We start from the raw sequence: 24,643 nt of genomic DNA, 5'->3' as shown, positions 1-24,643 counted from the left end.
CATTCCTTCCTCTGGCCCTAGGCTGTCAGGCAGTTGGTTATTTTTGACCTGATTTCCCTTTCAAGGATGCCTTTAAACCCAGATTTAGTCATGGAGCCAAAGCCTGGCCATCTGTATATTTCAGCCTGTTGACCACAGAAAAGTCCATGTGAACCAAGTTGAACCAGAGGCTTAATCAATGGACATTTTTGTGTGAATTACTAGGAAATAGAGAAGCTCTCTTTCCATTGTAATTGTCAGGTATAAGGATAATTTGTGCTTGGAGCTTCTGAGCATCAGTATGGAGAAGAAGGTCCACTAGAGGATAACACCCGCTTACAGGAAAGCAAAGCTGAGAGTTGGAAAGAGAGAGAGGCAGGGAAGGGGGAGGAGTCAAGTCAGGGAGACGGACAGTACTAATGACATCGGATGTGATACGAGCAGAAGGAAACCTTTAATGGATTAAGCCACTGACACTTTAGAGTTGTGACAGCAGTTAGTACACCCTGATGAACGCATCCCAAAATGTATAAAGTAATACATACCTCCCTTCCCAGTGGTCTTAGAACACTGGATCTTCTACCCATTTTGTGTTTCCACTTTATAAAATAGTTAAGGACACACTTTTTGGAGGAAGTTTAAAATGTTAAATGAAAACTCCAAACTAGTAATTATTATAAAATATAGTTTAATTTCACTCTTCATTATTTACCACAAAATTTAAAAAAATACCAACATACAGACAAGAGCAAGTGAAATGGAAAAGAGCTTAAAAATTGTATAAAAGACAAACCTAAACTCAACACTAAGAGCAGTGACACACACACTAAACACTCCCAAATGAGTTCAGAAAGCATATTCTAGGTTGGATGGGTATTCTTTCTAAAGTCAGCTTTTACTGGAGCCACATCTGGAGAGGTCTCTAAACCAAAATTCTTATTTTACGTGGAAGGGATCTTCCCAGACTTCTCTTAAAAAGCATTTCTTATGAAACAGGGGCAGACTTATTCTAGGCACAGAAGTCATAAATGCCTGTCCTAGGCCCCATGGAACTTGGAAAAATTAATCTAATGAAAACAGAGCCCTATAGGAATGGGCAAGTGACACCTAGTGGCCACGCAGCAGGTTTTCTTTATGGCTTCTGATCATTGTATACGTCAGGGCTGCTGTGACCACAATACTATGCTTGGCAAATCTGAATCTCTAATTCCAGAGCCCAACAATGACCTACCTGAGTGGTGGATTCCTCTTTACAGCAGGATCTGAAACTGGACCCACTAAACATGGTCTGATACCTAGAGAGTTGCTATTTTATATACCTGTGTCCTAGACTCTATGGAGATTTGTCAAAGATTATGATGACCAATGAGTATAGCCTTTTCCCATTATGACACTGTAATTAGATACTTTCCTTTAATTCCATTTATTTACCAAAAGTCTATTCTGTATCTTCTTGTTTGTCTTTGTGCTTATCAGTGGATTTCCAAATTTAGTGACTACCATAGGGTGTCAACATATACCTCAAGTTTTGTTTGATTTCAGGCTAATAAAATGTCTAACATTTTCAAGTTTACTCATTTCAAAAAAGTTTTAAATTTGATACATCGATAGAGGTTCACAGTTATTTGCATTGAATCGAGGATCAATAAATGTCCTTTAAACCATAGCATTTAGAGGTAAATATCATACTTATAACCTTTGGTCTGCTTAAATAATATCCACTTAATAAAATGTTCTAGAGCAGGGCCATAGAATGGAAATATAACGTGTGCCACATGTGTAATTTAAAACGTTCTAGTAGCCACATTAGGACGGTAAGAAAATAAAATTAACTTTAATGTTTAATTTGATATATCCAAAATATTATTTGAACTGTAATCAATATAAAACTGTTAATGTGATATTTTATATTCCCTTTTTTCATACTAAGACTTTGAAATCTGGTATGCACTTTACATTCATAGCACATCTCAATATGTATTAGCCATGTTTCAAGTACTCAGTAGCCATATGTGGCCAGTGGCTAGCATATGTCTAGCAACGGGCTAATGCTCGAGTCCTGCGGGTCAGAATCACAGAATTAGAACTGGAAGTAAATGGAGAGATCAAACCTCTTTTTACAAATAGGGAAACTGAGGTACAGAGAGTTTAAATTACTTGCTTGAGGTCACACAGATAAATTTAGGTTGAGCGGGCTCTCCTGATTCCAGGCATGCTTCTCACTCCACTACATCACTGTAGGTAATTCTTAGAATTTAAAAAAAAAACAGGGCTTTCCTGGTGGCGCAGTGGTTGAGAGTCCACCTGCCGATGCAGGGGACACGGGTTCGTGCCCCAGTCCGGGAAGATCTCACATGCCACGGAGCGGCTGGGCCCGTGAGCCATGGCCGCTGAGCCTGTGCGTCCGGAGCCTGTGCTCCGCAACGGGAGAGGCCACAACAGTGAGAGGTCCGCGTACCGCAAAAAAAAAAAAAAAAAAAAAAAGAGTATTATTATTTTTAGGATGTTTTCATTAAAGCTATAGGTATTTTTCACCAAAACGTAAGAAGTTAATTGGTAGGAGAAAAAAGTAATATAGTATAAAGCATAAAACTATGTCACTCCCAGTAGCAATCAAATATAAATAGAATGCATTTTGAAGAAAGCATTGAACTTAGAGCTACAGTATCATACAATGCATGGATTGGATCCTGGGTCCAAGGCAAAAGATAAATATCAGAGTAGGCTACTAAAGGATCAAAGCCTTCAATTGGCTTTCCACCCATAAGTCTATGGGATAACCTCTCCTCTTGCAAAGAGAGAGGATTGTTACTGTGCAAGCAGCAATGGCCAGCCTCTAGAAAGTCTGCCTCTCAGATCCCTGCATCATGAAGTTTTGCCCCACCTGCTTTGGAGGTCATGCAGCCACAATGACCTATCCTGCTACCACTAGCTGAGGCTGACTCTGGAGGTCTAGCCCGACCTGAAATGGTCCAGATCCCTAAAATGTTACATTTGTAGGCAGGCCTCTCTGGCTTAGAGAACAGGTGTGATCCTTCACGCTTCTTCAGACTTAACTGTCATGCTTAGGCCACTACAAACCAATATATCCCCCATCTTGTGAGGGTTTTTTTGGCTTATTCTAAACCTAGATGTCTCCCAAGTCCTCAAATGCCAGAACCAGGAATGGTGCTGACCCTCTGACATTACTGGAACATTGCATCGGCTCAAGACAATAGGCCAATACATCCTTGCCCACACAGCCACTGCAAATGTCAAACGTGAAGGAACATTTGATTTTGGTTGTTGCCTGTTGCTATGTTTGCCATTAACATGTCTGAAAGTTCTAATCTATTACTTACAGCCTACGGAAATACGCGAGGTCAAAAGAATGCTTTGTTTTCGTGGGGCTCTGAGGGAAATCTGCTAGAGATGCACAGCACGACATAGAAAAGGAAAACTGGATTTGATCCCCATATCTGAGCCTCAGAGTTTCCCCATTAGTTTCCCAGACTATCATTACTTTCCCTTGTGGGGCACAAAACAGAATATATGGGAACACACGTGGTAAACTAGAAAGAGCTATTAAAACCATAGGTATTATGGAAGTATGATCTTCAAAAAGGTAGCTATACATACAGTATTTTATTTTTGTTTTTTTTTGTTTTTTTTTTTTTTTTTTTTTTTTGGCCACGCTGCACTGCTTGCAGGATCTTAGTTCCCCAACCAGGGATCAAACCCATGTCCCCTGCAGTGGAAGCGTGGAGTCCTAACCATTGGACTGCCAGGGAAGTCCCTACCTACAGTATTTTAAATATCCTTAATTCTTGCCCTCAATTTGAGCTACCTCTGAATTAATTACTGGTTTAAAAAATGCTCTGGATTTTTAATTATAGCTAGAAAATTGGTTTTTAAATTCTTTCTCGTTGCCTCATGGTTTTAAAAACACAGTTATATAATTACCTTTGGTAACAGGCAATAGTAACTGTAATGGCCTAATAATTTAAAAAGCCAACAACTGTTCCTAGGTCAGTTAACTAATCATGTAACCAGTGAGACTACTGCTTTCTCAAATGTGTATAAAGAAACTGGTTTATATACATTAAACATTAAAAGACATATGAACTTAACTGTGACGTTACACAAGGCGTTGGCTCTGCCTGGGCCTGTTTCTTCCTCTAAGACTAATCCTAAAGGTTGCTAAAAAACCTTTTCAGCATCAAAACCCTGTTCTATCTGTAATAAGAATCTTGAGTGGTTATATTAAGACTAAATCTTATAGGCAAAGGTTAACCACCACCAAGCTGTAGGGCCCAAGAGCTTTCCTTTTCTGTAAGCAAAGCTGAAACTCTCTCAGCACTTTTTTCCTTTTTCTTTTCTGAGTTTTAAATAAGAAATCATCTCACTTAAAATCCATCTCAAAGTGCTCAACTGGGCATAACTATCGTGGCTCTGTGCTTGCTCAAGTCTACAAAGACTGAACACAGTATTCACGGTGATTACCACTACAAATTGCACTGTCCCTTTAAATGTTCAAGTACTCATCGTTTTCTTAAAGTGGATAAGCCCTATCCTCAATTAAGGAAATACACAAGGAATGGAAATGTTCCAAATTACCCAAATCTTCTATTATAAATCAATTATAAATGAATCTCAGGCACAAGGAAGATGTCAACACATTAAATTCCCCAAACTCAAAACAACTGCATCAAAAAATAAAAACAAAACCCAAACAAGATACATGTGGTATTCTTGGTTAGAAAGACTTTAGCAAAAATATAGCAACGAGTGGGTTTTAAGCTATGTCAGTGAGTAAAGCGGTCTATAGAAAATTTTGAGAATTTGAAGGGAAACATCACATTTCCCTGTACCCCTGTGAAAGTCAGGAGCAAATCTATAAAAACTGGTCAACCATTAATAGGAATAAAAGATAAAAACAGTATCAGTACAGTACAGAAGAATATATAGTTTTTTTGTAAGCAAAATGCTTCAAAACGTTTCTCATGTTGAGTTAAAAATCAAATGCTAGAGTGCCCAGTGGATGTCACTGAAGTCCCCAGGGTCTCCCAGCCCCCCCTCCGCTTCTAAGTCATTCATGAAGGCAGCCATGGCTGCGTCGTCATTGTCACAGAGGGCATCAAAATCCAGCTGGGCTCCTTCTCCTATTGAATTAAAATACAGGCTTATGTAAGTACCTTTGGAGGTGAAAAAATGAGTTATCAAAAATGGCAAAGCAAGGCTAGGTAGGATACCATACAATGTATTATTGAAGGCAAAGTATACGTCTTAAATTGCAGAAGCCTGATACATTTTTAAATGGGTCGCCTATTTTTATAACAATCTGCTGTCAGATAAATTGAGCTTCACTCATTGGATGCACATAAGTGAGCTAGTCTACGAGCTTTCTAATAGAAAATAAAAGCTAAGAGGTACAGACTCCCAGACAGTTGGAAGCTAGGGGTTGGGGTTTATTCATGTGTGTATATAGAGCCTTGAAGGAGAAATTTAACTTTAATCTGCCTTGTGAAAATACTCTGCTTGTTTAACCCCAAAATGAGAAGGCTGAGACAAAAGCATCTTCCCCCAAATTCGAAAGACTCTTATAAAAGTGGGGGGTCCCCAGATTTTTGACTGAAAAAGGAAATAAGGAGGAACCATGGAAATGAGATTTAAATTAGAGATAAGGAAGAGGTTCTAGAAATTCAGGGTTAAAACACAGCTACAGATTAATCGAAGTTTTCTAGGTATCTTTCAGAGTACAATAGAATTTGCGATGATTAATATGTGGCTCTCTGTGAAGCTGATGTCCAGGTTCCTTGAAGTCCTCTGATTCTCTTTAACATACATTTTCAGGAGATCAGAGTCAGTTATGGGGGGGTATAAAATTGTGTCATTTCAATTTTCTTCATTTGGACTTTGCATAAACATAGTTAAAATGAGTAATTACATCTTAAACATTTTATGATTGGTATCTTTAAAAATTCTTTTTCTTAAGAATGTACATTTTCCCCTAAATACAAGAGCTTTAGTTTTATTGCAATTGTGTGTTTTAATAATACCCATAACTGATTCAGTGGATAATCAAATTTCCAATGACAGGTCCATTAAGTAGCATACACTTAAAAATTAACAGCATGATTACTGTATTTATGATTTTGAATGAAAAACTTAGTTATTTTTATTGAAGTATAAAAAATATGTTATAATGTGTTAGTTTCTGATGTACAGCAAAGTGATTCAGTTTTATACATATATGTTTTATATGTATAAAACTGAATCATTTTATATAAAATATATATGTATTCTTTTTCAGATTCTTTTCCATTATAGTTTATTACAATATATTGAATATAGTTCCCTGTGCTATACAGTAGGACCTTGTTGTTTATCTATTATATGTATAGTAGTTTGTATCTGCTAATCCCAAACTCCCAATTTATCCCTCCTCGCCTTTTCCCCTTTGGTAACCATACGTTTGTTTTACATGTCTGTGAGTCTATCTCTGTTTTGTAAATAAGTTCATTTTTTTGGATTCCACATATAAGTGCTATCATATGATATTTGTCTTTCTCTGTCTGACTTACTTTACTCAGTATGATAATCTCTAGGTCCATCCATGTTGCTGTAGATGGCATTATTTCATTATTTTTTATGGGTGAGTAATATTCCACTGTGTATATAAACCACATCTTCTTTATCCATTCATCTGTCAGTGGACATATAGGTTGCTTCCATGTCTTGGCTATTGTAAATAGTGCTGCTATGCACATTGGGGTGCAAGTATCTTTCTGAATTAGTTTTCTCCAAATATATGTCCAGGAGTGGGAATGCTGGATCATATGGTAGCTCTATTTTTAGTTTTTTAAGGAACCTCCGTACTGTTTGCCATAGTGGCTGCACCAATTTACATTCCCACGAACAGGGTGGGAGGGTTCCCTTTTCTCCCCACCCTCTCCTGCATTTATTATTTGTAGACTTTTTGATGATGACCATTCTGACTGGTGTGAGGTGATACCTCACTGTAGTTTTGGGAAAAATCTTAGTTTTAAAGTTGTTTGCATCTCTAGAAATTTCCTAAGCCTGAAAATATAGTGATTAAGAAAGAGTTTTTGGAAAACCAAAATGGCAGGCAGTTGCCAAAGAAAACTTACCAAGGAGTGGTTCATGCCTATGGGGAGCAACAGCACTTTGGTTTTGCTTTGTAGCCTGTAGCTCCCCTGTTTCAGAAGGACTTAGTGTAGTCAGCTCCTTACTTGACATCTGTAAAGAAAGAATAATAAATAGAAAGTTTCCTATTTGAATGAAATAAAGACCTCTTAGCAGTTTTCAGATGTGGGCATTCTGGCAAGGCCACCACTGCCATCAACAACATGGCAGCTCATGCTTCGTATTCTGTGCTAAGTACTCCACAAGCATCATCTCGTTTCATGTTACACATGTCGTGAGGTCAGGCATCTGAGGCCTAAAGAGTCTAATATCTTGCCCAAAGTGTTGGAGCTATGATTCTAACCCAAGTCTACCTGACTTCAAAGCCCCCGCATTATTCATAACCATAACTGAATTACATACATAAGGAAAAGTTTTCGATTAAAAATGAAAAGCTATTTCAGTTTTTTTTAAACGATGATAAAATAGTATCTCATATGAAACTACAACGGGAAATACTGCTTTGGAGTAGGGAATGGAGTAAACCAGAGACTTTTACCAAAATGTTACCATACTGTTTAACAGTCACAGGACAAACAATCTATAATGTTCATGTAGCTCATCAAAAGAAATCATTTACCTATGTTGTCTATTCAGTTGATGAACTTTGCCATAGAATGACTATATAACGTACACTACTTGTAGAGTCTTGTGTGTTACAAGGACTTAAATCCCTGTTTCTGGCATATTGTCTGGCACAAAATGGGTACCCAATAAACATTTGCTAAATGTATGAGTAAAACTGGCAAATACTAGATCAAAAGCCTATATTAATATAAAAAGATATTTTCAAGTTCCCTTTTGTCCCTAGTCAGATTTAATTTCTCTTTTCTCCTATATTCTTATACCACTTAGTTTATATACCTACTTTAGAGCTTTTTGTTGTCTGGGATACATCAGAACTGTATACGGGTCTTCCACATTTTCAGCACTATGTTCAGTCATTTTTGTATATGCAACAATGTACTTCAAATAGCTAGTATTTGTTCAATTGAATTAAATAGTAGGTAGTACTTAGTTTGTAGCTTATATTATTTAAACATCTTTCCAGACCCTAAGGAGTATATTTAATCCACAGAATAGAATCTATTAAAATAACAATAATAGCTACCATTTATTGAGCACACATTGTGTCCCAGGCACTGTGAAGTTTTTGTTTCTTTGTGTATTAAATCATTTAATTCACACACCACTCCAAGAGACTGGTGCTATTATTAATCCCTTTTTACAAATGAGGAAGTTGAGGTGCAGAGTTTAAATAACATGCAGGAGGTTACCCAGAAGTAAGTGTCTGAATCACAACTTGGACCCAGATAGTATGGTCCCAAGCGTCTTCCTCTTAACCACTATTCTACATTGCCTCTTAAAAACTCTGAGCTAAGTAGAAAGGGTTCATTCTTTACAGGATGGCCTCTTTTCTCAAAAGAAATAATCAACAAGGAGCAATGTTATTGTTCATTTATTTCACGAATATTATCACTTACAATGGTACTTACATTCCTGCAGTTTATAGTGTGAGTATCTTTCAATAAATCTGTTGGACTTGGATCATCAAGGGATGAAGAAGACTGTAACCTTCAAAAAGTGACACATAAAACATTTTATGTGTCTATTTATATATATTTTAGAAAATTTTCTCCTCTGAATACATAATCTACTGTTACAAATACAGGGAGGAACATAAGACTGAATATCACAACAGTTTTCATAATCAGACTGACTCGTTCATTGCCAGCCTTATTTTTGACTATGGAGTGCTGAAAACACTATAGTAAATAGAAACAAACTCTGAGGTGAAAGCTCTTAAGTAAATCATGTTACCTGTCTTAATACAGCACGTGGCAAAGTAATGGAATAACAACATGGTTCAAAATAGGCATTCAGTTCCTTATCAGGATACTGAAAAGCAGAACTAAGAATAAAGAAAGATTTCCTAACATCCTGCAACCTTTTTTTTAAAGTAGAAAATGCGTCATACTTTTACTATAATAGGTCATCCCCAGGTCCAAAATCAATGAAACACATAAAGACAAAAACATAATCATACGCTTTGATCATAAATCTCTTCAAGACTTAATATGTAAAACTGACAGTGTCATATAATATATTATTAAATGCTCAATTATGTGAAACATAATGGCATAAACGTAACTTTATGTCCTTTTGTATTCCCAAGAAGGCAACTGACAAAGTATAGAGGGAGAAATTAAAACAGAAGAATGAAATGAATTAGATAGGAAACACAGACGAAAAGATCCGTGACATGTCTTAGAGATTTTTCACAATGTAATGTATATAGCTTGGCTGGCTTCCCATCTGTGGTTCATGGTTTAAAATCACCATCTGCTCAATTAGCCTTTGTTTAAAGATGAAAACTATCTGCCCCCACATGCACATCACTGCCAGATTAATCTTCTGAAATATGGCTTTCTTTGTATTAGTCACTGGGCAGAAACTTGCTATTTAAGTCCCTCCACTACTTGACTTCCCCTTAGTTAAAAGTCCCTTTAACCAAGTTAAAACTCAGTTGCTCAGCAACCTGACTCTTCTCTCAGTGAATCTCCTTGATGTTTGCTGAAACCACCATGCTCTCTCCCGCTCACCTCCATACATTGGCTGAGGTGCCTCCATATATAAATGCTCTCCCCACTGCATCCTGCAGCTGCACCCAGCTAGCAACTTTGGCTCAATTTCCACTTTCTTTACGAAGCCCTTCCAGCATATACAGTCAAATGATTTTCAACAAGGGTGCCAACACCATTCAGTTGGGGAAGGAACAGTCTTTTCAGTAAATGCTGTGAGAAAACTGAATATCCACATGCAAAGGAAGCTGGACTCTAACCCTACTCAGGGTAATGTTTTGGTCGAACTTTGTCCTACTTAGTACAAGTATTTACAATTCACTCCAGAAATACATTTTAAGCTTTTATTATGGAAAACTTAGATATAAAAATAGACAATATAATGAAATCTCAAATACCCACCAAACAGCTTCAATAATTATTCTTTCCTAATCTTGTTAAATGTATTTAACCTGAAGTCATACTTCCTCTCTCCTCCCAGACATTTCACCATTTAATCTGTAAATACTTCTCACTGCAAAAATACTGATTTAATTGATTATGGGGTGCTGTCCATGATATAACTGTTCTCTGTGGGTATTACACATATCTCTTTAAAAAAATTGAATTCCAGGGGCTTCCCTGGTGGTGCAGTGGTTGAGAGTCCGCCTGCCGATGCAGGGGACACGGGTTCGTGCCCCGGTCTGGGAGGATCCCACATGCCGCGGAGCAGCTGGGCCCATGAGCCGTGGCCGCTGAGCCTGCGCGTCCGGAGCCTGTGCTCCGCAACGGGAGAGGCCACAACAGTGAGAGGCCCGCGTACCACAAAAAAAAAAAAAAAAAATTGAATTCCAAAACATTGCCTTTCTAAAATCCAGAAAAATTCTGAGTTCAAAACCTATCTGGTCTATAGGGCCTCCCTGGTGGCGCAAGTGGTTGAGAGTCCGCCTGCCGATGCAGGGGATATGGGTTCGTGCCCCGGTCTGGGAGGATCCCATGTGCCGCGGAGCGGCTGGGCCCGTGAGCCATGGCCGCTGAGCCTGCGCGTCCGGAGCCTGCGCGTCCGGAGCCTGTGCTCCGCAACGGGGGAGGCCACAACAGTGAGAGGCCCGCATACCGCAAAAAAAAAAAAAAAAAAAAAAACCTATCTGGTCTAAAGGGTTTTAGATGAGCAATTATGGGCCTGTATATACACATATTCACATATATCCACACATATCTTTTTTCTTATACAAGTGAGTTATTATACATGCTATTCTTTTGTTGTATTCCTGTGCTTTTTTCTTTTAACCAGATAGAGCTCTTGCCATATTAGTATAAACAGAGCTACCTAATATTTAACTGTTGCAGAGTATGCCATTGTATGGATATACCATAATAAGTTATGGTTATGGTAAAGATTTAAAGATTTAAATCACTACTTATACAGTGCAGCAAGAAACAGTCTTGTTCATGGGTCTCTGCGCAGTTGTGTAAGAATTTGTTCCTGAGGTAGAGTTGCTGAGTCTAAGATCATATACACTTATATTTTTGATGGTGTAGTCAAATTGCGCTTCAAAGAGCTTTGCACTAGTTTATATTCCCATGGACAGTTTAAGAGGGACTGTTTCCTCAGACTCTCACTAGTATTACCAAACTTTCAAATCTTTGACAATCTCCTAAATGAAAAAATGTATGTCATTATTGTTTAATTTTGTATATATATAATTTTAACTGGGGTTGAGCAATTTTTAGTTTCTTGGCCATTTACACTTTTATTTTCTATTTATGTCCGCTCTCTAAATTTTTTATTGAGTTATTAAATAACTCCTTTAATAACTTTACTCTTTATTCTACACATAAAGTTTAATATATATAAAATTATACAAAGTTTAATATAAAATTCAATAACTTTATTCTTTATACTACAAATCTCTTCATGTATTAAGATAATGAGTACATTTTATCATATGAAGTACATTTTCTGTGTATAATTTGTCTTTTAACCTTGCTAATTATAATGGTTATAGTTATGTTTAAGTTTTGAGTTTTTATACAATTAAATTTATCCATTTTTTTCTTAATAAATTCCGGATTTTGTGTGATGTTTAGAAAGGACTTTCCAAACTATGTTGCTACTGTAAAGGTGATCTTCTCTTCCATTATATTATTGAACTGGTTATTGTTTGCATATAGGAAACCTATTGATTTTTTAATATTGGTTTTGTAAATATGATGATAATTTTACTTGTGAAAGTATTTGCAGCAATAAAACATTACCTTTGTAAGTCCAGAAGTTCACTTGCAATATCTGTTCCAATACTACCAGCACCAAGTACTGTTCCCGTAGACATTCCAGACCCACTAATGCAAGACTGTCTAGAGGATCCTAAATAATAACAGAAGGAAAGATTCAATAGAGGGCTTTAAGAAATATATAACTTTGGTCAATATCTTTCTTTCAATTCAAATATATTTCCTATTTCCCTCTTAAAAAGTAATAGACCAGCTGCATCCTAAAATGTTAGAAATATTCATGCTTACATTACGAACATAACTCCTGATGGTTTAAGATGCTTATGAAGAGTGATGTGAATCAAATATGTGGAAAGTAGGGCCTCCCTGGTGGCGCAAGTGGTTGAGAGTCCGCCTGCCGATGCAGGGGATACGGGTTCGTGCCCCGGTCTGGGAGGATCCCATATGCCGCGGAGTGGCTGGGCCCGTGAGCCATGGCCGCTGAGCCTGCGCGTCCGGAGCCTGCGCGTCCGGAGCCTGTGCTCCGCAACGGGGGAGGCCACAACAGTGAGAGGCCCGCATACCGCAAAAAAAAAAAAAAAAAAAAAAAAAAAAATGTGGAAAGTCATTGAGGGTTCAATCATGACCTGTAACCTTTGAGTACATACAGTTCCTTCCCACTTTAACCTCCACACTAAAGCCAGAGCAATACCACTTTTTTTCTTTTATTGAAGTATAGTTGATTTATAATATTGTTAGTTTCATGTGTATAGCAAAATGATTCAGTTATATATACATGTATGTATATATATTCTTTTTCAGATTCTCTTCCATTATAGGTTATTACAAGATATTGCATATAGTTCCCTGTGCTATATGGGAAATCCCTGTTGTTTATTTTATATATAGTAGTGTGTATCTGTTAATCCCATATTCCTAATTTATCCCTCTCTCCCCCGTTTCCCCTTTGGTAACCATAAGTTTGTTTTCTATGTCTATGAGCCTGTTTCTGTTTCGTAAATAAGTTCACTTGTATTACTTTTTCAGATTCCACATGTAAGTGATATCACACAATATTGCCTTTCTCTGAAGTGACTTACTTCACTTAGTATAATAATCTCTTTGTCTATCCATGTTTCTGCAAATTGCAATATTTCATTCTTTTTTTATGGCTGAATACTACTTTATTTTTAATATTTTAATTTTTCTTTACACAAATAATATATTAAAATATTCCTGTGGTAAAGAACTAAGATAACTCCCCCTTAGTGCTTTTCATTAATTTGACCAACAGATATTTGAGTGCCTTAATGTATAAGGAACTATGCCAGCTGCTGGGGATGATAATGAGTAAAACACCATACCTACCCTTGAAGAACTCACAGTCTAGCAGTGAGCCAGTTGAGTGAACGAATAATTGCAATACAATGTAAGATTATAACAGAAGTGTGACCAAAGTACTGTGGGAATTCTGAGGAGGATAACTCAACCCACTGAAATCTTTTTTTTTTTTTTTAATGAAACTCTCTAGGAGTTAAGCCAGCATTTTATTTATTTATTTAGTTTTGGCTGTGTTGGGTCTTCGTTTCTGTGCGAGGGCTTTCTCTAGTTGGGGCAAGCGGGGCCACTCTTCATGGTGGTGTGCGGGCCTTTCACCGTCACAGCCTCTCTTACTGCGGAGCACAGGCTCCAGACGCACAGGCTCAGTAGTTGTGGCTCACGGGCTCAGTTGCTCCATGGCATATGGGATCTTCCCAGACCAGGGCGCGAACCTGCGTTCTCTTAACCACTGCGCCACCAAGGAAGCCCCTGAAATCTTTTTGATTTCACCTTGAAATTTTTCCCTCTCCAAGACAGAAAAAGATGGTAACTTAATAATAACAGTCTTAGTAATAAGTCTCCATCACCTAAAACTAAGCTTACCTTCTGATGATTGAGAGTTGCAAGGAAGCAATGATGTTTCTCCAGTATCACTATGTCCCCTAGAATTAAGAAACACCATAGGTGATTTTTTTTTTAAGGTGAAGGAAAATGTTTAAGCAACTACATTAAGCTCTGTGTATTTGAATTATCAGTTTTTGACCTATTTGTGTTTTATATACATATTGTTAATGTCACCATCAGAGACGGAGGTATTGATGTGCTAAGTACCAGGGCTTTTGCCAGATGTCATATTACCCTGTAATGTACATGTTTCCAAAGATACAAACTCTCAGCTCATATTCTAATGATAAGGAGACAAGAATTACTGGGATGAATAATAGAATTATTGGGATGGGTAATTAGTACCTGCTGGAGGTACTAAGAATTGGGGGCTCTTTTTAAAAATATTGTACTAAGGAAATAGAATTAGCTTGATAAAACCTTATAGCAATTTTAAAGAGAAACATAGAAAAATAATACTTAGAACAAGGCCATGCTAGCATGTTGAGCAAATCAGGAAAAGGTGGCTCTTCCTTCAGGCTGACACAGCAATAGACCAGGGCCTGGAAGGCAGTGAACGGGCTGGATTTCTGCTTATCCCTCAGCCAAGTACTCCTGCACAATCATATTTGTTCCCAAGGCTCAGAAAATGGACATGCAAAAATGATGTGGAGGGCAAAACAGTTTCTTACCATTTTGAACAGTTTAAAGCCACATCCACATAGCTTTTTTGAAGGACAAAGCAAGGCCATGAAGGGTAGGAAACAATTGCCTGAATAAATGCACTTACTGTCACATTTTATACTAAGCCAAAAGGAATTTTTTATAAAAGGGCAAACTTTTAGCTTAATTCTGAGAACTAATGCCAATGAACAGTGAATGAATTACTCAAAATATATACTCAAGTTCCAAAGCCAGAGAATCACACATGTTTTTTTTTTAAATTGAAGTATAGTTGATTTACAATGATTCAGGGGTACAGCAAAGTGATTAATATACATATACATATATGTATACACACATATTCTTTTTCAGTTTCTTTTCCACTATAGGTTATTATAAGATATTCAATATAGTTCTCTGTGCTATATAGTAGGTCCTTGTTGCTTATCTATTTTATATATAATACTGTGTATCTGTTAATCCCCAATTCTCGATTTATACCCCCCTTCCTCTTTGGCAACCATAAGTTTGTTTTCTATGTGAGTCTATTTCTGTTGTGTAAATAAGTTCACTTGTATCATTCTTTGGATTCTACATATAAGTGATATCATATGATATTTGTCTTTCTCTGTCTGATTTACTCCACTTAGTAGGATAATCTCTAGGTCCATCTATGTTGCTGCAAATGGCATTATACTCAAGTTATAAAGCCAGAGGATCAAACAGGTTTAATGATTTAGCAAGATGAAAAGAGGGAAGCAAAGATACTCATTTGAAATCAATATAAAGGTCTTAACAACATAAAAAATTACTTACAAAACTAAAGTGTTGACAGACACAATATATTCCAGTTCTTTGGTCCAAGGATTTGTGAAACTAAACCACTGGCTTCTTAAAGTTACGAAAGAGCCATCTTTTGCTCTGAATTTGTAGGAATCTGTAAATATTTTCTCTTTACTCTGTAGAACTTAACAAGAAAAGAAAATAATCAGCATAACAGTCTACCACTATACAAATCAATCCCTTAAGGATTAATTCAAGGTTCAGATTTCACAGGAATGAAAAATTAAGAGTTGAAGTTGTAATTAAAAAGTACCAAAAGACGATCCCGCTCAATGCATACCTGCTTTGTGCTTGTCATTCAAATTACTATGGTCATCTTGATGAAAATATTCATAACAAGAAGTTCCCAAAAGTTCCTGAGGCAGATATCCTAAAATTGCTGTTGCCCTGGTTTTAAAATTAAAAATAAAGTTCAGAATTGGTGAATGTATCCCCTTCCAGAATACTGTTGGTCCATACATGGTCAGGATAGTAGAGAAGTAGACTGGGGGGATGAGTAACCCATTTGCTTTACTGGGCTCCTTTGGCTGCCCTAGACCCAGATTAGAGCTGCAAAGCAGAATGGACACCCAGGCACCAGGCTACTCCAGAGGCCACCTACCCAATCCAGGGTATGCTATTCCTACCATTCACCAATAAAATTGTGGCCATAGACCATGTCCAGTTTCTGCACCATTGGCTAAGAAATATTTCAAGTTTACAATTTGGCTTGAACAAATTTACTGATATATCCATATCCTTATTTCATTTAAACTTTATTTCCTGTTCTAAAGCCTTAAAAAAAAATCCAGCCGTGCTACTAAGCCACATCTTTAGTAGCCTTAAATATCCCATTGAACTCTAATCGTTACGGCACATAAATGTTTACCTTTGATCAACATAGACAAATTGTCCATTCACTGCAAAACGGGTAATAAATTCAGTTGGTTTCACTTTAATCTCTCCACTGTTCAGTGGGACAATATATGGATGTAATCTTCCAATGGCAACAAGGCAGGTAAAATTACTACTGTCTTTCTTATTGTCCGTTTCTTCTTCCATTCCAACAATATTTGGAGGCCAGTTTCTCAAGTAACCAGTGCAGTGGATAGTACAGAATTTTCTATGATCTAATTCAAAGGTTTAAAAAAAACAAGCATTTGTCAACTATATCACAATAAAACTAAAAAAAAAGATAAAAATTTAAAAAGCATTTGAACCATTATGAATTCTTAAATTTGTTACACTGACATTTATAATAGTTATAATTGTGCTATGAAATAGTCTTTAAATATGCTAAATATGAAAAGGGAATAGGGGCCTCCCTGGTGGCGCAGTGGTTGGGAGTCCGCCTGCCGATGCAGGGGACACGGGTTCGTGCCCCGATCCCGGAGGATCCCACGTGCCGCGGAGCGGCTGGGCCCGCGAGCCATGGCCGCGGAGCCTGTGTGTCCGGAGCCTGTGCTCCGCAAGGGGAGAGGCCACAGCAGTGAGAGGCCCGCGTACAGCAAAAAAAAAAAAAAAAAAAAAAAAAAAAAAAAAAAAGGGAATAGGATTGCATTAAAAAGAAATCATCAATCATGTTTACTTAACAACTTCATTCCTAATGGGTTATTTTTCTCAAGAACTAAACTATACGTACTACGTCAAAATGATTGTTTTAATTTCGGTTTAAATAGGTCTATAGTTATTTCGTTATTTCCAAGCTAATTTTTTAAATTGCAGTACTTTATGTGTTAGAAAAAGTTAAACTTCATGCTCCCTTGCTCTCAGCTACAGGAGTACTGTTTTCAGCTTATTTAAATTTTGGTATATTATAATTTATATTCATAAATTTAAAGGATACATGGATATATTCGTAAATTTCTTATGTAAGCACTTATAATGACTAACAGATACATATGATTGTAATAGATTATAGACATTTTAGAGAACATTTAGAGAAATTATAATAAAATGTATAAAAATAAAACGACTCAGATTTCACTTTTCAAAAACATCTTAAGCAATTAACTCATTAGGAAAAGCTCATCAAACAGATCCAACCAGAAAAATAAAAAATTGGAAATAATCCATATATTCAAATAACAGGAAATGCTTAAGAAAACAATGACAGTATAAAAGACAGGCAGGGCCTCCCTGGTGGCGCAGTGGTTGAGAGTCCGCCTGCCGATGCAGGGGATACGGGTTCGTGCCCCGGTCTGGGAGGATCCCATATGCCGCGGAGCGGCTGGGCCCGTGAGCCATGGCCGCTGGGCCTGCGCGTCCGGAGCCTGTGCTCCGCAACGGGAGAGGCCACAACAGTGAGAGGCCCGCATACCGCAAAAAGAAAAAAAAAAAAAAAAAAAAAAAAAAGACAGGCAGTATACAGATTATGGCAACCTACAAAAAAGTAACTTAAAGGTTAAAAAGGGGGTGGAAGCTGATAAAAAATTACTTAAAACAGTTGCTTGTGATAAGATTTAGAAAAGACCAGAACAGTCATTGTTTTAAGTTGGCACCTTTTGCTAAGACTGTTACTACAAATCTTCAAAAAAAAAAAAAAATTTTTTTTAATGGAAGATGATATGGGCTGTCTTATAAGATAGCAACTAATAGTAATAGCAAAGGTGTAAAGAACACTTTATGTGCCATGCTCTGTTTTAAGTTCTCTAAATGAATAACTCATTTATTCTTCTTAGTAGTCCTATGAGAGGTTCTAATATCATCCCCATTATCTCAGGAAACTGAGAGTTACTGCCAGGGTCACATCAGGGAAGGGTGGAGCTGAGGGTTTACATCCAGACAGGCTGGCTCCAGAACTCCCTCCGTGATCCGCTACTGTGGTGCTATTTGATGGTAGTGAGTGCCTGTCACAGAAGGTGTTCAAACAGGAGTTGCCTGAGTGATGGAGGGGGAGGACTACAAAAAGGTGTTCCAGTCAGAGGGAACAACCAGTGCAAACAAAGTCAAGAGCGAGCAGTCAGAAGCAGCTGAAGCATAGTCTGTGATGGCGAAGTGGCAGAATAAAGCAGGGAACAGACAGTTTAGCTCTTGTAAGCCCCACATAGAACCTTGTACTCAACACCTAACAGACATCATCCCCTCCACAGCCCACAGACGCCTTAAATTACATGTTATCTCTTCCAACCCCAACCTAAGCCTTTATCACTTATTCCCTATCCTGCTTAATGACACCACCATCAACCCAGGCAGTTAAGTGACAAACCTGGGCTCCTCCCTTCGCCTCACCCAACATCCAAGATATCTTAAAGGAATTAAAAATAGGGATAAGTGTAATACAAGGTTTTCATTCATATTAACAAAATTAGATGGCAGTCAAAAATAAAAAGGCTTACATCTGTGACAACACGGGTGGACCCTGAGTATATTATGCTGAGTGACATAAGTCAGACGGAGAAAGACAAATACCGTGTGATTTCACTTATATTTAGAATATAACAAACAAACAAACAAAACCCAAAATAAATGAACAAACCAAACCAAACAAAAACAAACACATAGATACAGAAAACAGAGTGGTGGTCACCAGAGGGGTAGGGGAGACGGAGAGTGGGGGAAGAGGGGACGGCAAAATGAGTAAAGGGGAGTCAACCATATGGTGATGGATGGAAACGAAACTTTTGGTGGTGAGCATACTACAGGGTCTACAGAAGTAGAAATATAATGTTGTACACATGAAACTTACATAATGTTATAAACAAAAGTTACTTCAATAAAAAAATTAATTAACTTTAAAAAAGGCCTATAAACTGAGTTTGGCATTTCTGATGATGCTTGCAAATTTACAAATGATACTGACTAAAAATATTCTACTCAATGGAAAATATAGACTGAAAAATGTTTTACATTTATATATGGAATCTCATCACACAGAACTTAGCCTCTTTAATTCTTCTCTAACAACAGGGTTACTAACAATTTCCAACTCAATCTGTCCCTCAATTCTCACCTTGAACATTTATTCAGTTGGCAAATTTCTAGCTGGGATTGTGTAATTCCATTCACGGATGGAATGCGACCCATTTGATCAATTATTTAAAGTTAAAAAAAAATCCTATTAAAAAATCCTCTTGGGGATTGCTTCAAGATGGCAGAGTAGAAGGACGTGCTCTCACTCCCTCTTGTGAGAACACCAGAATCACAACTAACTGCTGAACAGTCATTGACAGGAAGACACTGGAACTCACCAAAAAAGATACACCACATCCAAAGACAAAGGAGAAGTCCCAATGAGATGGCAAGAGGGGAGCAATCACAATAAAATCAAATCCCATAACTGCTGCGTGGGTGACCCACAAACGGGAGAACACTTATACCATAGAAGTCCACCCACGGGAGTGAAGGTTGTGAGCCCCATATCAGGCTCCCCAACCTGGGGGTCTGGCAATGGGAGGAGGAATTCCTAGAGAATCACATTTTGAAGGCTAGCGGGATTTGATGGCAGGGCTTCGACAGGACTGAGGGAAACAGAGACTCCACTCTTGGAGGGCACATACAAAGTAGTGTGCGCACTGGGACCCAGGGGAAGGAGCAGTTACCCCAGAGGAGGCTGAACCAGACCTACCTGCTAGTGTTGGAGGGTCTCCTGCAGAGGCGGGGGGTGGCTCTGTTTCACTGTGAGGACAAAGAGACTGGCAGAAGAAGTTCTGGGAAGTACTCCTTGGCATGAGCCCTCCCAGAGTCCACCATTAGCCCCACCAAAGAGCCCAGGTAGGCTCCAGTGTTGGGTTGCCTTAGGCCAAACAACCAGCAGGGAGGGAACCCAGCCCCACCCATCAGCAGTCAAGCAGATTAAAGTTTAACTGAGATCTGCCCACCAGAGCAACAGCCAGCTCAACCCATCACCAGTCCCTCCCATCAGGAAACTTGCACAAGCCTCTTAGATAGCCTCATCCACCAGAGGGCAGACAGCAGAAGCAAGAAGAACTACAATCCTGCAGCCTGTGGAACAAAAACCACATTCGCAGAAAGACAAGATGAAAAGGCAGAGGGCTATGTACCTGGTGAAAGAACAAGACAAAACCCCAGAAAAACTAAATGAACTGGAGATAGGCAACCTTCCAGAAAAAGAATTCAGAATAATGATAGTGAACATGATCCAGGACCTCGGAAAAAGAATGGAGGCAAAGATCAAGAAGATGCAAGAAATGTTTAACAAAGATCTAGAAGAATTAAAGAACAAACAAACAGAGATGAACAATACAATAACTGAAATGAAAAATATGCTAGAAGGAATCAATAGCAGAATAACTGAGGCAGAAGAACAGATAAGTGACCTGGAAGACAGAATGGTGGAATTCACTGCTGTGGAACAGAATAAAGAAAAAAGAATGAAAAGAAATGAAAACAGCCTAAGAGACCTCTGGGACAATGTTAAACGCAACAACATTCACATTATAGGGTCCAAGAAGGAGAAGAGAGAGAGAAAGGACCCGAGGAAATATTTGAAGAGGTTATAGTCGAAAACTTCCCTAACGTGGGTACGGAAATAGCCACCCAAGTCCAGGAAGCGCAGCAAGTCCAATACAGGATAAACGCAAGGAGAAACACGCCAAGACACATAGTAATCAAATTGGCAAAAATTAAAGAAAAATTATTGAAAGCAGCAAGGGTTTTCCGACAAATAACATACAATGGAGCTCCCATAGCGTTAACAGCTGATTTCTCAGCAGAAACTCTACAAGCCAGAAGGGAGTGGCATGATATACTTAAAGTGATGAAAGGGAAGAACCTACAACCAAGATTACTCTAGCAGGCAAGGATCTCATTCAGATTCAATGAAGAAATCAAAAGCTTTACAGACATGCAAAAACTAAGAGAATTCAGCACCACCAAACCAGCTCTAAAACAAATGTTAAAGGAACTTCTCTAGGTGGGAAACACAGGAGAAGAAAAAGACCTTCACAAACAAAGCCAAAACAATTAAGAAAATGGTCATAGGAACATACATACTGATAATTACCTTAAACGTGAATGGATTAAAGGCTCCAACCAAATGACACAGGCTTACTGAATGGATACAAAAACAAGACCCATATATATGCTGTCTACAAAAGACCCACTTCAGTCCTAGGGACACATTCAGACTGAAAGGGAGCACATGGAAAAAGATATTCCATGCAAATGGAAATCAAAAGAAAGCTGGAGTAGCAATATTCATATCAGATAAAATAGACTTTAAAATAAAGAATGTTACAAGAGACAAGGAAGGACACTACATAATGATCAAGGGATCAATCCAAGAAGAAGATATAACAATTATAAATATATATGCACCCAACACAGGAGCACCTCAATACATAAGGCAACTGCTCACAGCTATAAAAGAGGAAATTGACAGTAACACAATAATAGTGGGGGACTTTTAACACCTCACTTACACCAATGGACAGATTATCCAAACAGAAAATTAATAAGGAAACAGAAGCTTTAAATGACGCAATAGACCAGATAGATTTAACTGATATTTATAGGACATTCCATCCAAAAACAGCAGATTACACTTTCTTCTCAAGTACTCACGGAACATTCTCCAGGATAGATCACACCTTGGGTCACAAATCAAGCCTCAGGAAATTTAAGAAAACTGAAATCATATGAAGCATCTTTTCTGACCACAACACTATGAGATTAGAAATCAATTACAGGGAAAAAACGTAAAAAACACAAACACATGGAGGCTAAACAATACAGTACTAAGTTTATCGCTATACAAGCCTATGTCTAGAAACAAGAAAAATCTCAAATAAACAATCTAACCTTACATCTAAAGGAACAAGAGAAAGAAGAACAAACAAAACCCAAAGTTAGCAGAAGAAATCATAAAGATCAGAGCAGAAATAAATGAAATAGAAACAAAGAAAACAAGAGCAAAGATCAATAAAACTAAAAGCTGTTTTTTGAGAAGAAAAACAAAATTGATAAACCATTAGCCAGACATAAAAAAAGGGAGAGGACTCAAATCAATAAAATTAGAAATGAAAAAGGAGAAGTTACAACAGACACCGCAGAAATACAAAGCATCCTAAGAGACTACTACAAGCAACTCTATGCCAACAAAATGGATAACCTGGAAGAAATGGACAAATTCTTAGAAAGGTATACATTCCAAGACTGAACCAGGAAGAAAAGGAAAATACGAACAGACCAATCACAAGTAATGAAATTGAAACTGTGATTAAAATTCTTCCAACAAACAAAAGTCTAGGACCAGATGGCTTCACAGGTGAATTCTATCAAACGTTTAGAGAAGAGCTAACACCCATCCTTCTCAAACTCTTCCAAATAATTGCAGAGGGAGGAACACTCCCAAACTCATTGTATGAGGCCACCATCACCCTGATACCAAAACCAGACAAAGATACTTCAAAAAAAGAAAATTACAGACCAATATCACTGATGAATATAGATGCAAAAATCCTCAACAAAATACTAGCAAACAGAATCCGACAACACATTAAATGGATCATACACCATGATCAAGTGGGATTTATCCCAGGGATGCAAGGATTCTTCAATATACGCAAATCAATCAATGTGATCCACCATATTAACAAACTGAAGAATAAAAACCATATGACCATCTCAACAGATGCACAAAAAGCTTTTGACAAAATTCAACACCCATTTATGATAAAAACTCTGCAGAAAGTGGGCATAGAGGGAACCTACCTCAACATAATAAAGGCCATATACAACAAACCCACAGGAAACATCATTCTCAATGGTGAAAAACTGGAAGCATTTCCTCTAAGATCAGGAACAAGTCAAGGATGTCCACTCTCACCACTATTATTCAACATAGTTTTGGAAGTCCTAGCCACGGCAATCAGAGAAGAAAAAGAAATTTAAAAAATACAAATTGGAAAAGGAGAAGTAAAGCTGTCACTGTTTGCAGATGACATGATACTATACATAGAGAATCCTAAAAATGCCACCAGAAAAGCACTAGAGCTAATCAATTAATTTGGTAAAGTTGCAGGATACAAAATTAATGCACAGAAATCTCTTGCATTCCTACACACAAATAATGAAAAATCTGAAAGAGAAATTATGGAAACACTCCCATATACCACTGCAACAAAAAGAATAAAATACCTAGGAATAAACCTACCTAGGGAGACAAAAGACCTGTATGCAGATAACCATAAGACACTGATGAAAGAGATTAAAGATGATACCAACAGATGGAGAGATATACCATGTTCTTCGATTGGAAGAATCAATATTGTGAAAATGACTATACTACCCAAAGCAATCTACAGATTCAGTGCAATCCCTATCAAATTACCAATGGCATTTTTTACGGAACTAGAACAAATCATCTTAAAATTTGTATGGAGACACAAAAGATCCCACATAGCCAAAGCAGTCTTGAGGGAAAAAAACGGAGCTGGAGGAATCAGACTCTCTGACTTCAGACTATACTACAAGGCTACAGTAATCAAGACAATATGGTACGGCACAAAAACAGAAACATAGATCAATGGAACAAGCTAGAAAGCCCAGAGATAAACCCATGCACCTATGGTCAACTAATTTATGACAAAGGAGGCAAAGATATACAATGGAGAAAAGACAGTCTCTTCAATAAGTGGTGCTGGGAAAACTGGACAGCTACATGTAAAAGAATGAAATTAGAACAGTCCCTAACACCATACAGAAAAGTAAACTCAAAATGGATTAAAGACCTAAATGTAAGACCGGACACTATATAACTCTTAGAGGAAAACATAGGAAGAACACTCTTTGCTATAAATCACAGCAAAATCTTTTTTGATCCACCTCCTAGAGTAATGGAAATAAAACCAAAAATAAACAAATGGGACCTAATGAAACTTAAAAGCTTTTGCACAGCAGAGGAAACCAGACGGAAACAAACCAAAGGAAACAAGACGAAAAGACAACTCTCAGAATGGGAGAAAATATTTGCAAACGAATCGACAGACAAAGGATTAATCTCCAAAATATATAAACAGCTCATGCAGCTCAATATTAAAAAAACAAACAACCCAACCTAAAAATGGGCAGAAGAGCTAAATAGACATTTCTCCAAAGAAGACATACAGATGGACCACAGGCACATGAAAAGCTGCTCAACATCACTAATTATTAGAGAAATGCAAATCAAAACTACAATGAGGTATCACCTCACACCAGTTAGAATGGGCATCATCAGAAAATCTACAAACAACAAATGCTGGAGAGGGTGTGGAGAAAAGGGAACCCTCATGTGCTGTTGGTGGGAATGTAAATTGATACAGCCACTATGGAGAACAGTATGGAGGTTCCTT

General features: G+C 37.7%; 1 protein-coding gene across 8 annotated transcripts in view; it reads right to left on the bottom strand.

Moving 5' to 3' along the window:
* Positions 1 to 682: 682 nt before the first annotated feature.
* BMAL2 (basic helix-loop-helix ARNT like 2) overlaps positions 683 to 24,643 on the bottom strand; it is a 99,195-nt gene continuing 75,234 nt past the window's right edge. For all 8 annotated transcript variants that reach the window (XM_060111989.1, XM_060111995.1, XM_060111990.1 and 5 more), the window contains 8 exons: positions 16,237 to 16,477; positions 15,649 to 15,755; positions 15,342 to 15,492; positions 13,863 to 13,921; positions 11,985 to 12,093; positions 8,661 to 8,739; positions 7,110 to 7,218; positions 683 to 5,120 (listed from right to left, as the gene is read on the bottom strand). In XM_060111989.1, coding sequence (XP_059967972.1) covers positions 4,984 to 5,120; positions 7,110 to 7,218; positions 8,661 to 8,739; positions 11,985 to 12,093; positions 13,863 to 13,921; positions 15,342 to 15,492; positions 15,649 to 15,755; positions 16,237 to 16,477 — 992 coding nt within the window. In that variant the 3' untranslated portion in view covers positions 683 to 4,983. The remainder of the gene's footprint in view (positions 5,121 to 7,109; positions 7,219 to 8,660; positions 8,740 to 11,984; positions 12,094 to 13,862; positions 13,922 to 15,341; positions 15,493 to 15,648; positions 15,756 to 16,236; positions 16,478 to 24,643) is intronic.

This window comes from Mesoplodon densirostris, chromosome 11 (assembly GCF_025265405.1).
Source record: "Mesoplodon densirostris isolate mMesDen1 chromosome 11, mMesDen1 primary haplotype, whole genome shotgun sequence".
Taxonomy (NCBI): domain Eukaryota; kingdom Metazoa; phylum Chordata; class Mammalia; order Artiodactyla; family Ziphiidae; genus Mesoplodon; species Mesoplodon densirostris.
This window is presented reverse-complemented; position numbering and strand designations above follow the sequence as displayed.